The 15316-nt window shown below is 49.7% G+C and overlaps 1 protein-coding gene across 1 annotated transcript in view; it reads right to left on the bottom strand.

The window, feature by feature from the left end:
• Positions 1-1821: 1821 nt before the first annotated feature.
• The window catches only part of Rgs9 (regulator of G protein signaling 9), a 70044-nt gene continuing 56549 nt past the window's right edge, over positions 1822-15316 (bottom strand). The window contains exons 18-19 of the mRNA XM_047546231.1: positions 3437-3918; positions 1822-2093 (exon numbers count right to left, since the gene is read on the bottom strand). Of these exons, the coding sequence (XP_047402187.1) occupies positions 1949-2093; positions 3437-3918 (627 nt within the window). The 3' untranslated portion in view covers positions 1822-1948. The remainder of the gene's footprint in view (positions 2094-3436; positions 3919-15316) is intronic.

Genomic DNA, 15316 nt, shown 5'->3' with positions numbered 1-15316 from the left:
TTAGAAGGAGAACCCTTTGAATACCAGTATCCAAATCCAGAGATGAGATTTTCCTTATTTCTTGACATATTGCCTGGTAGTAACTAAGAATATGAACTGGCTTCATCTTTAATCTCGTTTTGAATCAGTTTTGCAAATAAAGGCATCAAATTAACCAACACACTCCCCTTTCAGGAAAGGCCCAGACTATTTTACTTATTTCCTGGAAGAAAAGTCTCCCTAGCCCTTGATGAATGACTCCTATGTGTGCCCAATAGAGTAGATGTCATAGAATCTAAATGGAGCAATGATCTTGAAGTGTTGACGCATCTGTGGTTGCCCTGTGGAGAGAGGATTTAGCAGTCCCAGTATTTATGGCATAAACAAGATAAGCTGTTAGAGGTTAAAAGCAAGTCGGGGGCTCTTATCTACTAACTGAATTCTGATGCAGTTGAGGGTCAAAGGGGAGGAACATAATGAGTGATTTGGCAAACTAATGGAATTTTGTTCTCCTTCAAGGACTCTCCATGCAACTTTTAAGAATTGTTTTATTAACCAAGTACCTCTTAATATCAACCCACTGTCCAACCCAATTGTGATCTAAGCAGGACTCTTTGGGACAGTAATGCTTCAGAACTGGGGCAGAAACCAAAGACAATATAATCTGTAACCTCTCGTCTAGGTTTCTTAATAGTGACTCCATTTTGGACTGATAATCTTTTGTTGTGGGGTTTCTGGGCGTTTGTAGGATGTTTAGCAACATCCTTTGGCCTTTACTCACAGGATGTCACATGATACCCCCACTCCCTATCCCAGTCTTGACAATCAAAAATGTCTCCAGACATGGTGCAGTGTCCCCTGGGAAGCAAAATCATCCTGGTTGAGAGCCACTAGACTCCATGGGAATTCTACTCACAGTGACATCCTTACACCTAGCACAGTGCTGGGCACACAGTAGGGGATCAACTAATCTCTACTTGTTGGATGAGTACTTGGGAGAAGAGGTAGGAAGGGCACACCAAGGCCCACACCTCCAGAACTGCCTACTGGCCTGGGACAATGGATGTGAAGAGGAGCAATCTGAGCACCTCCTGCAGAGAGCAGGGGAATGGATGGCCTTGGTGCAGGGTGGGACCCCCAGCGAATGTTCCCGCCATGGCCAGCTTCCCATGGGAGCTCCCATCCAGTGACCATGCACAGTGGTTGTACCAAGTCAGGACCTGTAGGACTCCTCTTGATGATGGCTTTGACTCAAGAATGCCCTAGTGGCAGTCTGGCCAAAATTGAACTGCCCTCTGAGACTCTCCCTAGCCTCACCTCCTTCCCTAGAGGTCAGACCTGCACCACAGTCTGAGGCCCCCTCTCTGCTCTTCCGTTTCCTGCCCTTTATCCTCCACGGTGTTTCCCCCAACAAATCCCATTTTGGTGTCAGCTTCTTGGAGGATCTTGAACTTCAGAAGTGTATCTTTCCTCAGCCACTCCCCACTTCCTGTGGGATGCCACTCTCTGGGTCACCCCAACTCCTGGAGTGCAGTTAGTGAAAGCATCATGCTCCAATCAGTTTGGACAGGGAGAGAGTTCTCGGGAGGCACTCAGTGTCCCTTTGTCCACAAAACTCAGGAAGACATGAGCTTAACTTGTAAATTATGGCTCATGAATAACTAGTTAAACCAGGCACATGCTAACATTTTGATCCAAGAGAATCTTCCAAGTTACCCTTTTATTGGTTTTAAGGCAGCAAGGGACATCTTCTGGCCCACATGCCTTTCTGGCCAAGCAAAGGGAAGTCAGGGGAAAGGAAGGGGTTGGCCATTGGGAGCCAGCCAGAGCACTCTTCCCCACACTCCATCTCATTTGGACTTTCTGCCCTCAGATGCCATCCTAATGCACTTTGGTTTGAGAGCAAGCATGCCCGTGGCCCTGTCCAGCAGTGTCTGCCAGGAGCATCTTCCTGACGCATGGCCCCAGCTCAGCTTGCCTTCCCCTCCGCCAGGCTCTCCCAAGGGCAGATGACCTCCTTTTCTGTGGCCCGGTCACCAGACTCTCCAGTGTCGTCTGAGTCCATCAGGCAGAGTCCACTCTCTATGGGCACATCCATTTTGATCTGGAAAAAGCTTCAGGCACAAAAGGAAAATGAGTGATCCAAGGGCAGAAGCAAAACTCGTCCCCAAGTGCTCTGGACAGTCTCGGAGAAGATCAGCCCAGGGGCCATTCACCCCACTTCACATGCGCAGCCATTGGCTCAGGGATCCCTTGACTGGGGATTCCTACTTTGCTGCTGAATTAAAGATGATTCTGAATATGTTCGATTTTCATTTTCAAGGGGCTTGAATTTGCATGTTTTTGATGAGTTCAGGATGTTCTTGTAGGACACACCAGGACTTAATTCTCAACCATTTTAAATTGTTTCTGAGGACCTGATGGCTCCTGAGAAGAGAGCCATTTAAAGGCCTCATGTCACATGTGAGTGGCCGCTGAGCTAGGACATTCCCTCAGCAGGGCCAGCTGGGAAGAATCAGTAGACACCCTGGCGCCTGATCCCCTCCCAAGGCCACAGAGCCACCTTCCCTCCTGCCTCCCCACGCGACCGGGCAGCAGAGGGCAACGACCTCCGCTTCCCACTGTCCCCCATGCACACTGCTCAGCAGAGGCCACGCTTCTCAGGTCTCTGTGGAGACCGAAGACCTCTGCTATCACTTCCTTCATCACGCCCAGAGCATCATGGTCAGTTCAGGGTTGCCCCTGACCACTCTCCAAGCCCAACAGGGACAGAGCTGATTCTTGATTTTGCCATTCTCTGCTTTAGCCCCTGGTCAGCAACCATCCAGCCCTGCTCTGAGCCGTGGCTTCACATCTGATGGGCTGTCTCGGGGACGTCAAGCTTGCAGGACCTCCCGCAGTGGGGTGTCCAAGGACCACTGCTCAGGAGGACACTGGGCACCTTGTTTTCTGGAAACCACCGACTGCCGGAACGAGGATCCCTGCAAGCCCGGTTAAGCGAGCGCGCAGGTGGATGCAGGAATGGGCGGGCAGCTGTCCTTGGGGTGGGAGACCAAGGCACCTAACGCAGGGGCGGTGGGAGCCCCAGAACCATTTCCCAGGGTTCACCAGCTGTGGTCCTCACTGCAGCCAGACCTTTACTGCCCTTTCCAAAGGCAGTGGACGAATTGGACTAACATGCTTGGGACGGGCAGGCTGGGTGGGAGCACGCGAATGGGAAAGAAGCTGAGAAAGACCCCTGTCCTTTCTCCTTCTCAGGAAAAGGGAGGGAGAGCTCGACTGAGATCCTGGAGAGTTTCCAGTGACCAAGGGACGTGAGCAGCCTGCTCGTGGTGTCCGCTCTCCAGGATCCTCCGCGCTACCCACCCCATCGACCCCAGACCACAGTCACGCCGTGGAGCCTCGGTCTGCACCACGGCCCCGCGGCGCCGCGCCAGGCGGGAGTCCTTCCGCTTACTTTGTTACTTTCTTGGGTTTCAGCCGTGGCAGCTGGCCCACATCCCCCAGGGGCTGCACCTTTCCGTGGGACACCGCAGGGCACTTGGGTGAGAACCTGGCAAAGACCGGCGAAGCCAGGCAGCCTCGTCTCAGGAACCTGCTGAAGGACAGGGCTGCGCGGGCCTTGGGAAGGGCCCTGGGCTGGCTGCGGAGCCCGGGGCCGTCGATGGCGGCCTCGCTGCTCTCAGCCACGAGGGCCCCGCGCTGTACACTTGACCAGCTGGCCTCCCCCTTGGGCTCCAAGCCTGAGGAGCTGTCCAAGGCCACTTGAATGGGTGACGGGCAGATGGTGCTGCTGGGCCTCCTGATGAAGCGGCTGGGCGAGGGGAAGGGCCTCCTGGGGGAGCGGCAGGAGGAGGAGAAGGGGCTGGAGGGAGAAGGGGGCACGCAGGTCCCAGTGTACACAGCCAGGTGAGGGCTGGGAGCCATGTGCTGGCCTGGCTGCAGAGGAGAGAAGGAGAGAGTTCAGCGGTGAGTTGTGTGACCTGCCACCAGGGCCCTGAGCTGCCCTCTGCTAACAGCCCACTCCAACAGCAAGAGGGCAGGCCTGGTGCGGCGGCCTCCTGGGGAAGAGGAAGGGTTCCCGAGTCACCTACGTCACCCAGAAGTACAGCCATATAAGGCCCTCCTGCCCCCAAGATCTGTCCCCAGGGCAAGAGAGTTGTCTCCCAGGCACGATCCCACCTTCCTCCAGGCTCAGGATGCCTGAGCGCAGCCAGACTGAAGTCTCCATCACCTCAGGTCCAGCCCCCACATGACCAAGGCCCCCTGGCCACCGTCTCCCACGCTCATTCTCCAGCTGGCCCAGCCTCAGGTCTGGCGGCACTTAACACTTAAACAGAGCGGTGGAGGTGGCAGCAGTCCTCCTGGAACATGCCCGGCTGCCCCCTCCAGGCCTCAGCCCTGCCAAGTCCTCCCTGACCGTGCCTTTGGGGTGGTCCAGCCCCAGCATCTCCCCTGGTGTCCCCTCAGATGGGCAGGGAGGCTGAAATAGGGCCTGGGTGTGCCAGCAAGGAAGCTGGTCCTGCAGGACAGGAGGGACTCTGAGAAGAAAGGGCACTGCGCTCCCAGGGACTGGGCAGGAGGACCAGATCGGGCACACGCGCAGCTCGGGGAGCCTGAAGGAGCTTTTGCCCAAGCTGAAAAAAGGAAATGAACATCAGGATTTCCAGCGAGGCCCTTTGCGTGACCTCCCTTCCCTTTACGGCACACACAGGCCCATCGGCCTGGGCTTGCTGGGCTCCTCCCGAAGGCGCCACATCAAAGCCCTGTAGGACGGAAGTCCTGGGTCTGTGGGACAGTTGGACCAACGCCACCTCCAAGAGAGAACTGGAAATGACCATAGTGAAGAACAGACCGAAGCAGCCACATGGACGTCCTCAGAGGGCTCCTCCGCCTGTCCCTGTGACTGAAGGAGGCTGCTGAGATATCTGGCTTCTGTGGAGCGAGGTCTGGTTCCCAGGTCACCTGAGCAGGCCAGGCCCAACCTGAAACAGGCAGGGCAGGCCCACCCAAGAACAGCTTTTTTTTTTTTTTTTTTCAGTGCTGGGGATCAAACCCAGGACCTTGTGCTTGCAAGGCGAGCACTCTACTGACTGAGCCATCTCCCCAGCCCAAGAACAGCTTTTAAAGGAAGAGAACGGCCCGGGGCCGGCCAAGAGCTGAGCCGAGTGGGCTGGGCGTCTCCATTCTCCTGCGCCAGCTCCCTCTAGCTCAGGGAGGACCCTGTTCTGAACAGGAGCTGGGAAGCTGCCCCACCACCCAGACACTCCAGACCAGGAACCAGAGTCAAGGCCCAGGCTGGGGCCACTGATGATGATACTAATAATGATCATCGTCATAGCTAAAATGCGGTGGAAACAGCAAACACGGCCCTGGGCCTAGCACCTCAACCCCAAGTGTGGATGGTTCGTTAACTCCCCAGAACTGCTCCATGAAGCGACCATTATCATCCCCATTGTACAGATAAGGAAACTCATGCTTCAAGAAGTCAGGGAAAAAGATCTTAGAGGAAGGAGAAGAAGCAGCAGCAGCTGAGGAACTGTAGGGACAGTAGGGGACATGGACTGGATGTGCACCCAGGGCTCTTTGTATGAACGCAGACCCCAGCCCCAGCCAGCCCCACCAAAGGCGCCACTCTGGAGAAGAACCTTCTCCCCTTAGCCCCAGGTTGTTCTGCCCAGTAAGCTTGAGAAACTCCACACTAAGCGTCCAACAACCCTGTCCTGCTACAGAGGGCTGCATCTCCACCTGGGAACCAGCCTGCTAAGATCGTGACAGCAATCTGGGCAAAGCTGAACCCTGATGAAGGTTTTGGAAGACAGCTGTTGGGTGAAGCACTATAGCTGAATAATTGATTAGCGTCGACTTGACGTGCTGGCTACTCTATGACTCTATGTCCACCCCACTTTACAGAATAAAACATGGAGACCCAGAGGCGTCTGTGACCCTCCCCAGGTACTTATGACTAGTAAGTGAATACGGCGTGTAGAATTCTAAGATGGTCCCCAAAGTTCCCACCCCTGCCCTTGAGTGTGCGTGTGAACTGTGAGTGCCATGGGATGGCGACTCTTGAGGTCAGGCTGTGTGAGAGGGCGGAGTTGACCTTTATAAAGGGAGAGTGTCCACTGAGCTTGACCTCATCACACGAGCCCTTTAAACCTGAGTCTAAAAGCAAAAGTCAGAGGCTCAAAACATGATAGGGGTCTAAGGAAGGAGAATTTCTTGCTCCTGGTTTTAAAGATGGAGGACCTCATATCAAGGAATGGGGGCAGCTTCCAGAGCCAAGAGCGAGGACCTGAGGCCTGGAACTGGGAGGACCTGAATCCTGCCAACAACATGAATGAACTAGAAAGAGGATTCTGCCCAGAGCCTCCATTTAAGGGCTGGTCAGCCTGGTATGGGAGCCCTGAGCTGGGAACTCGGCTGTCATTCAGTCTGAAGGTCCATGTCCTCCCCAAATCCTTATTTGAAGCCTCACCCCCAAGGTGATGATGGTATTAGGACATGGGCTTTGGGAGGTGCTCAGGAATGGGACTGGTGTCCTCATAAAAGAGACCCCAGCTCTTCCACCACATGAGACCATGGTGAGAAGGCATGTACGAACCAGACAGTGGGCCTTGGACTTCAAACCCACCGGTACCTTGATTGTGGACTTCCCAACCTTCAGAACTGGGAGACATTTCTGGTGGTTTTGAGCCACGCAGCTTACAGTGTTTCATTACAGCAGCCTCACTGGATGAAGACACCCACCATGACTCCCATGGACAGCTGCTTTTTGTCCATGGTCATTTGTCACGCAGTAACAGAGCACTGAAGCCATGACTCGATGAGAAGCTGAACGTAGGTCTGTGTGACCCGAATGCCTGCTTTTTCTACCACCCCAGGCTGCCATTCCACTTTACAGATAGGAAAACCGAGGCTCATGGAGATGATGTATGTTACGGTTTAGTTGAAGTGTCCCCCAAAAGCTCACATGTGAGACAATGCAAGAAGACTTGGAGGAGAAATGATTGAGCTACAACCCCAGCCTAATCAGCTGATCAATCCTGGATGGGATTAACTGAGTGGTAACTGGAGGCAGGTGGGTGTGGCTGGAGGAAGTGGTTCATTGGGGGCGTGGCTATGGGGTATGTGTTTTGTATCTGGAGAGTGGAGCTCCTCTCTGCTTCCTGATAATCAGTGAGCTGCTTCCCTCTGCCATACTCTTCTGCCATGACGTCCTGCCTCACCTTGAGCCCCAAGGAATGGAACCTGCCTCTTATGGATTGAGACCTCTGAAACTGTGAGCCCCTAAATAAACCTTTCCTCCTCTATAATTGTTCTGGTCAGGACTTTTAGTCATAGCAGCAAAAAAGCTGGCTCAAACAATGCAACTGGACCAATATCACAAGCTTTGGACAGGATCAGCCTGTGCACATACCCTCCCCCAGGTCTATGCTCACTCCTGTCCTCCTACCCCTTCTCCATCTTTCCCCCACCCCCACTCCTCCCAGAGCCTCCTGATTTCCAGAAAGAATGGCAAGACAGGTAAGAAAGGTGGTCACTATCTTTTTGCACTTACCAACTTTGAGGTGGTCCTTTCTTCCAGGCCAATGGCCATTAGCCTAGTGGGCCCGCATTGTTTTTAGCAGGATGCTCTCTCTATCCCTTTCCACCATGGAACCATGACTTTCTCCCGTGGCCCCTCCACAGAGGCCGGAGCTTGTGCTTAGAGACCCAGCCCCTCCAGCTCAAGCCCCGCCTACCCTTGTGCGAGGCAGCACAGCAATGGTATGCAAGACGCATGGCGATGGAATGTGATGGGACACAAATGAAGTAAAGGAGAGCTTGATTTTGTTTCATCATGTCCAGCTTTTTTATTGTGCAAGGGAGCCAACGGAGGGAGGGGAGGAGCATGAGATGAAGCAGGAACACTGATATGAAATCACAATCACAAATGTTTACACAGAAGGCAAAGCAGATGGTGCAGAGAGATACAATTCATTTTTCTGTCCTCAGAAACTGACTAAGAACATGAAGGCCACCCGAACCCCCTTCCCGGGAGCAGGAAGGTGAGCAGGGGGCTGCACTCAGATTCAGCATGCAGGGAACACAGTTCCTTCCAGACCCTTCCCGTTCTTCCCATCCCCAGTTCTCCAAAAGCAAATGAGCAAAACTGGCTACACAGGGAAAAATCCACTTTGGAAACCATGCTGTCTCTGCCACTCAACCCACTTGGCCCACTTCCCAGTTGGAAGTGACGTCACTCTGGCCACGAAAACTCAGACTTCAGGACTGACCAGTCACTGTGCTGTTGTTGGTCAGTCCTCCCCTAGAAGTTGCAGACAGGGGCATGACATCAAACCCCCCTCACCTTGAATATATCCTAATATTCCCTGGAGGGTTCAGAGGGCGGTAACGAGAGATTCTGAGGGAGCAGAGAAAATGATTTGGGACCACAATGTTTTAAATCTCCCTTGGGAAATCCTTAAACAGTGGAGAATGAGCCACTGTGTTAGACAACACTGACGGGGAGAAGAAAGCACAAGCTTACTCGAGGACCATAAAGCTTCTAGAGAGGGCAATGACAAATATGATGGTGATGATGAAGCCAATGGCAATGGTATAAGTGATGACGGTGCTGAGATGATGGTGGTGAGATGGTGATGATGGTGGTAGTGATGCTGATGGTGGTAGTGATGTGATGGTGATGATGGTGATGACAATGGTAATGATGGTCGTGATGGTGATGATGGTAACAATGATGGTGGTGGTGATGATGGTGATGCTGATGGTGATGGTGATGGTGATGGTGATGATGGTAACAATGATGGTGGTAGTGATGATGATGATGATGATGATGATGGTGATGATGACAATGACAATGGTAATGATGGTCGTGATGGTGATGACGGTAACAATGATGGTGGTGGTGATGATGATGATGATGATGATGATGGTGATGATGGTGATGACAATGGTAATGATGGTCGTGATGGTGATGACGGTAACAATGATGGTGGTGGTGATGATGATGGGGACGATGATGATGGTGATGGTGATGATGAAAGTGAAAGTGAGGGTGTTGATAGTGGTGGTGATGATGGTGATAATGACAATGGTAATGATGGCAGTATGGTGATGGTGATGGTAGTGATCGTGATGATGGTGTTGATGGTAGTGATGGTGATGATGATGTTGATGGAGGTGACAATGATGGCGGTGGTGGTGGTGATAATGACAATGGTAATAATGGTAGAATGGTGATGAGGGAGGTGAGATGATGATGAGAAAGTTGACCATGATGGTGATGGTGACGATGGTGATGATAATAACCACAAGCATTTATTGAGCATTTATGATATGCCAGACAAGGTTCTAATTACCTTACCCTTATTTCCTTACCCCTTGTGTTTTCACTTAATATTCATAATGAAAACAGTCTTTTCCCCAAAAGTCCAGCTAGAGAATGGAATTCTACAAAGGGAATACTAGTACCTTGTAGAATAACTTATATTCTAGCATAGCATGTACACTCCAAGGGTAAAGAGGCTTGCTATGTGGTTAAACGATGTCATTAAGGAATTAAGAAGATGTTTAAACACATGGCATAATAGAGGCTATACCAATGATGGAAGCATGTCAATACTAGTGTCCAAAAAAATACCATTTTTTATGTCATCTAAGATCCACATGGGCCTTATGGAGCTACTGTGAGGTTTAACTCACAGTAAGTTAGCAGGATCCGCTGCCACCTGCTAGAGCTCTGGCCACAGCTGAGGATGCTCTTGTAAAACCTCAGAACTGGGCAGGGACCTTGGCTCCACTGCTATCAAGCATGAGAATTTCCTGGTTATTTCCAGGATCAGAGAGTAGAACACTGGTGGACTCTTACGTAGGGGAGCAGGCACTCCCCTGCTACTACGAGTGGAAAAGAGCTGATTCCTGGAGTGGAGCTACAGTGAAACAACACAAATGCATGAAGTCCTGCATCACTAGGAGCTGTAGAGAGCTTTCCAGGATGGGTGCTCCAAGTTGACCATTGGTCCCGATACATACACCAACTACCCCAAGATCTCTCCGATCTCCTGGTCTTCACTCCATCCCCAAGCTAGTGATCCATGCTCTGCTCACCCAAAGCACCAATGGGATTTCCCATAATTCAGTTGGTGATACTCTAATTCAATTGTGTTTTTTGTTGACTGTAAGGGTCCCATGGGTCATTCTCCCTTCTCCCCTTGACCCCAGCACCTGGCAGGATGCTGAGCATGTAACAGGTGCTAAAATATTTATTGAATGTTGAATGGCTGGGACAAGAAGAAAACTGTCCCCTCTAACCACAGAAGCTAGAACTCTGGATCACAGTTTTGGTGGTCTACAAGAGGCAGGAGAGAACAAGCAGGAAAGAGAGAAAAGGGGAGACAGGAAGGGAGTCAGAAAGAGATTTCTCAGCACCCACTTTGAGCCAGACACTCTACTCTCAGTAATGCTCTAAGAGAAATTACAACTGCAGGTAAGGTGAAGGTCAAAGTCACACAGCTAGTAAATACCAAAACCAGGTCCACCTGACTTGGCAGTCCACACGCACTGGGTTTAAGAAATAACTCTTCTTATATCCTCTAGCTTCAAGAATCAAAAACAGTGGGCTGGGGAGATAGCTCAGTCAGTAGAGTGCTTGCCTTGCAAGCCCTGGGTTCGATCCCCAGCACCACAAAAAAAAAAAAAAAAAAAAAAATCAAAAATACACAAACCACAATACAGAGATTTGTTCATTCAGTGATATTTAAGGACCAATGAATCCTGTGCAAGATACTGGTCTGATTGGGAGCTAATACCAAGTGGTTTTCTTCAAGTTTAGCATTGAAAGTGGCCAAACTTTTCTCATTCCTATGGAAGTTCCCCAGCATTTCCCACAGTCAAAGTTCTGAGAATTCCAAAAGTTTCTCCAAAATGCTACCTGGCTGGCCAACGAGCATCCCGGAACATCACTGGCTCACTCTCTTGCTCACCTTCAAACATGCAGAAGATTCTGGATAAAGACAGTACACTTCTTACCTCTGAACTCAACGACCTTTCTGCTTACCTCCATCTGACTCAACATCACATCATCACTGTCCCCCATAGAGTGTTAAGGACCTCCCCACAGCTTACCCCCAGCCATGCTCTCACCAAATGCTGCAAATTCTATTTATCATGAAAATTGACCTCACCCTAAATGAGTGCCTTTGGTTTCCCTCTTCCACCCCAAATTTTCTCTGAGCTGTGATATCAGGCAGTGAACCCATTCTTTCCAAGACCATCATCATACCTCTCCAGCCTCGTCCAGCCTCTCCCTGATCAATCATTCCTTTTCCTACCTCCCAATCTCCCCAGGATTCACCCCTCAACTGGCAAACACATCCACTTCACCCTGTCCTTTATAAATGCCTCCTCTCAACCCTCTACCATCTAGGTGACAACTACACCTCTCACCTTCACCCCAAACTTCTTAAAATGCTAATCTACGTTCGCCAACTTCGCTCTTCACCTCCAACACATTCTCCCCCAAATATGGGTTTTGTTCTCACTATTCCACTAAAATCACCCCCTCAATTCAGCAGCCTCATTCCAGTCTTCAAAACATCCCACTCCTGGATCGGTCAGGACAGGAGGGTAAGGCTGCAGTAGCGCCAAAACTCTCAGTGACTTCTAACAATAGCAGAGTCTTTTTTCCTCCCCACACAGAGTCCACCACAGGCCAGGAGGCCTCCTGTATCTCACTGCCATGCTATGTTGAAGAGGAGGTAGTCTCCAAGTCCACAGCAGAGTGCAGGATGAGGTGGAACACCGGCTCTTGGCCTCCACACAGCCCATTGGCCAGGACTGGTCACATGACCCCACCCAGTTGCAGGGCAGGTTGGGAAGTGGAAGGACTCACAGAATGTTTAACAAGGACCAACTATCTCTGCACAACAATTCTATTGTGCCATAACTGTTGACCACTCCCTTGCATCTGCTCCCCATTCTAACCCCCTCCTGCTCCATTCTGAACTCTTTATTCCCTTGTATCTTTAAACTGTGATCTCCCCCAAGATGTCCTGTTAGCCTTCTTTTCTCTTCCTGTCCACCCTCTCCCCTGGAATTCTTGTCCACTCTCGCATCTTCAACCATCATTTCCTGGTAAATGACTCCATCTAACACTACTCCCTCTTCATGATTAGAATCCCTCCAACCAGTGCTCTTTTCCTTCAAAGCCCTTACCTATCATCTACTCTCTGTCTCTCTCCACTAAAATGTAAATTTGATTAAATTAAACTTGATGTTTTCGTGCAGTTCTGCATCCTTCATGCCTAAAGGAATGGCTTAAAAATCTCCTTCCAGAAGCACATTTTCAACTGCCTATTGGGACCTGGAGGGGAGAAGAATCTAGGTCAAGAAGAATGTGAATGCCTTATTCTATGACATTGTTTGGTAATTATCAGAAAACTCAGAACAAAACTTAATGTTTAAAAAAATGTAATGTTCAATTGTGATAACCCAGTCATCCAAGGTAGTATATTAAGTCTTACTTTTAAAAATTGGTTTTCTACTCATCTTTTTAGAAGTTCCATCATATGATATTATAATATTATAAGTTACCTCAAATCCTTTCTGGAAGGAAGAAGATTATAATTATTAACCATAACTCTCTGCCTTCCATCTGGAAAATTCCATTCAATCCTTCCCAACTAGCTCACAGGCAACAGAAAAGAGTCCACATTCCTGCTTGTGACCTTGCATGGTACATCTTCAACCTCTTCTTCCAGGCTCACTTCATGGACCCTGTGCTCTGGGACACAAAATAGTTATACAAGCTGTGTCCTGTTTAAGGACACCTGACCCAGGGACCAGCCAGGCCTGAAATCCAGCCAGGTATTATAGGACTATGTCTAGCTGAAGGGAGTACATTTTCCTAATCCCACAAGATGTTCCTCAATAGCTCCAGCTAGGAGTCATCATTTCCTTTTTGAGAGGCCCTACAGCCTTACCACATGTGGTTCAGAAGGTCTCGGCAAGTGTGTACTCCCTAAGTGCCACATACATTTTCGTCTGGAACTCCAGATTTTCCTGGTGCATTCCCTAACCACTACCCCCAAATCTGGCCCTCTTTCCATAGCCTACATTGTTCTTAAAGTCACTTCTGCCTTTGGACACTCAAAGTCTGTGGGTCTTCTTCAATTTCTTCTCCCACATAATCCAGTTTTTGATCAGATCCTATCCTTTATGCCTCTGGCATGTCTCCTCTTCTCTCTGAGCCACCACCATGCTCCTAATCCAGACCTTCCCCTTGGTGGAGACCAGAGTAACAGCTTCTCAATCCATCTTCTGTCCTCACTCCTCATCTTTCAGTGTGCAGAAGCTCATCAATCAGATGCAGTGCCACACTGTCTAACCCGAGGGTACAAAAACCAAGACATCTCTCCTTCTCACAAGTTCTGCAGCCCAGTGAGAAGGTGGGGGAAATACACATAAACAGATTGCTTCAATACAGTGTCACAGAGTCATGAGCAGGGTACAAGGAGAGTCTGACAGGGGTGAGGTGGGGACTGATTCTCAAGGACTACAAAGCTGCCAGGACCTACTTCCTACATCCCAGCTCTAGTCTCAAGACTAAGGCCCTTCCCAACTAGCTCACAGGCAACAGAAAAGAGTCCACATTCCTGCTTGTGACCTTGCATGGTACATCTTCAACCTCTTCTTCCAGGCTCACTTCATGGACCCTGTGCTCTGGGACACCAAATAGTTATACAAGCTGTGTCCTGTTTAAGGACACCTGACCCAGGGACCAGCCAGGCCTGAAATCCAGCCAGGTATTATAGGACTATGTCTAGCTGAAGGGAGCACATTTTCCTAATCCCACAAGATGTTTCTAGATCGGCAACAGCCCTGCCTAGGCTCCACCTACTGAGGACACACACTCACAAAGCTTCTCTTGATCTCCCAAGCCAAGCAGTTCTCCCCTAACTCTGGGCTCCTCTCCAGTGTGGTACGCTACCCAGCCTCAAACATACTCGGAGTCAAGCTGTAGCCATTTGCATCCATACACCTTTGTCAGTCCCTGAAGGGCAGAGACCACCTTATCCATTTCTGTATCTACCCCTAGAACCCTTCACTGATTCTTATACAAAAGTAGTCTTAAATATACATTTGTGGAACATAATTGCTGCCACCAGGAGTGAAGCTGTGGATCCTGCACTCTTCCTTCATGAATAATCAGACCTTTATTTTTTCATGCATCTAATAAAGAATGATCACCTACTTTGCTTACAAGCCTGTGTCTCTCATGAGATTGTGGATCCTGCATGTCTGACATGGAGTAGGTTTCAATCGACATGTAGGGAGAATCTACCACATGCCAGACACAGAGCACATGGTAATCTGTTGGAGAATGAGAGATATACAAAGCACAAACATGGGGAATCAGATGGTAGTTGAACCAAAGATGAACAGAACACTCAGGTCTGAAGAACTTATGTATCTGATACCTCCACCATCCTGACCACCATTTTGCCATGTGTGTAATCTCAGCTCATGTGGAATAACTAGAAAGGACAGCAAATATCCTCTAGTTTCATGCTTCCCAAACTTCCCCACTAAACTAGGCCAAATGGCAGGAGGGCTGGGTGAACAGACTCCCCCAGGCATCTCAGGGCAGAGCCTGAACATGCCACAGCCCAGCAGGAAATGTCTTTGATGTCTCAAATTTTATCCTAAAAAATTCATGCACATTTTGCATTCTATTTCATAACATATTCATGATTGTTTTAATAAAATTTTTAAAAAATTACCTGACTTTCTTCCTATCCCAAATCTTCAAGTAAAATTGGTGCCCCATTCATTGTGTCCCTTTGGAATTTATAAAGTCTATTCTGAGCATAAATCTTGCATCAATCCCCCTTTCACAAATGAGGAGAGAGCAGAGAGTTTCAGTGACTTGTTCAAGACCACATGGCTAGAATTAGACCCAGGACCAGGGCTTAGGAGGCTTTCTCCAAATCCAAGGTTTTTCCCATTCATCTATCCACCCACTCATCCATTCATCCATCCATTCACCCATCCCTTTACCCATCCATCCATCCATCCATCCATCCACTCATCCATTCATCCATCCATCCATCCACCCATCCCTTTACCCATCCATCCATCCACCCATCCACCTATCCATCATCTATCCATCCATCCATCCATCCACCCATCTATTCACCCATCCATCCATTCATACACTCATCCCTTTACCCATCCATCCATCCATCCATCCATCCATCCATCCACTCATCCATCCATCCATTCATCCAGTCATCCATCTATCCATCCATCCATCTACCCACACATCCACCCA

Source organism: Sciurus carolinensis, chromosome 3 (genome assembly GCF_902686445.1).
Source record: "Sciurus carolinensis chromosome 3, mSciCar1.2, whole genome shotgun sequence".
Classification (NCBI taxonomy): domain Eukaryota; kingdom Metazoa; phylum Chordata; class Mammalia; order Rodentia; family Sciuridae; genus Sciurus; species Sciurus carolinensis.
The sequence above is the reverse complement of the archived record's forward strand: the minus strand, read 5'-3'. Positions and strand labels throughout refer to the sequence as shown.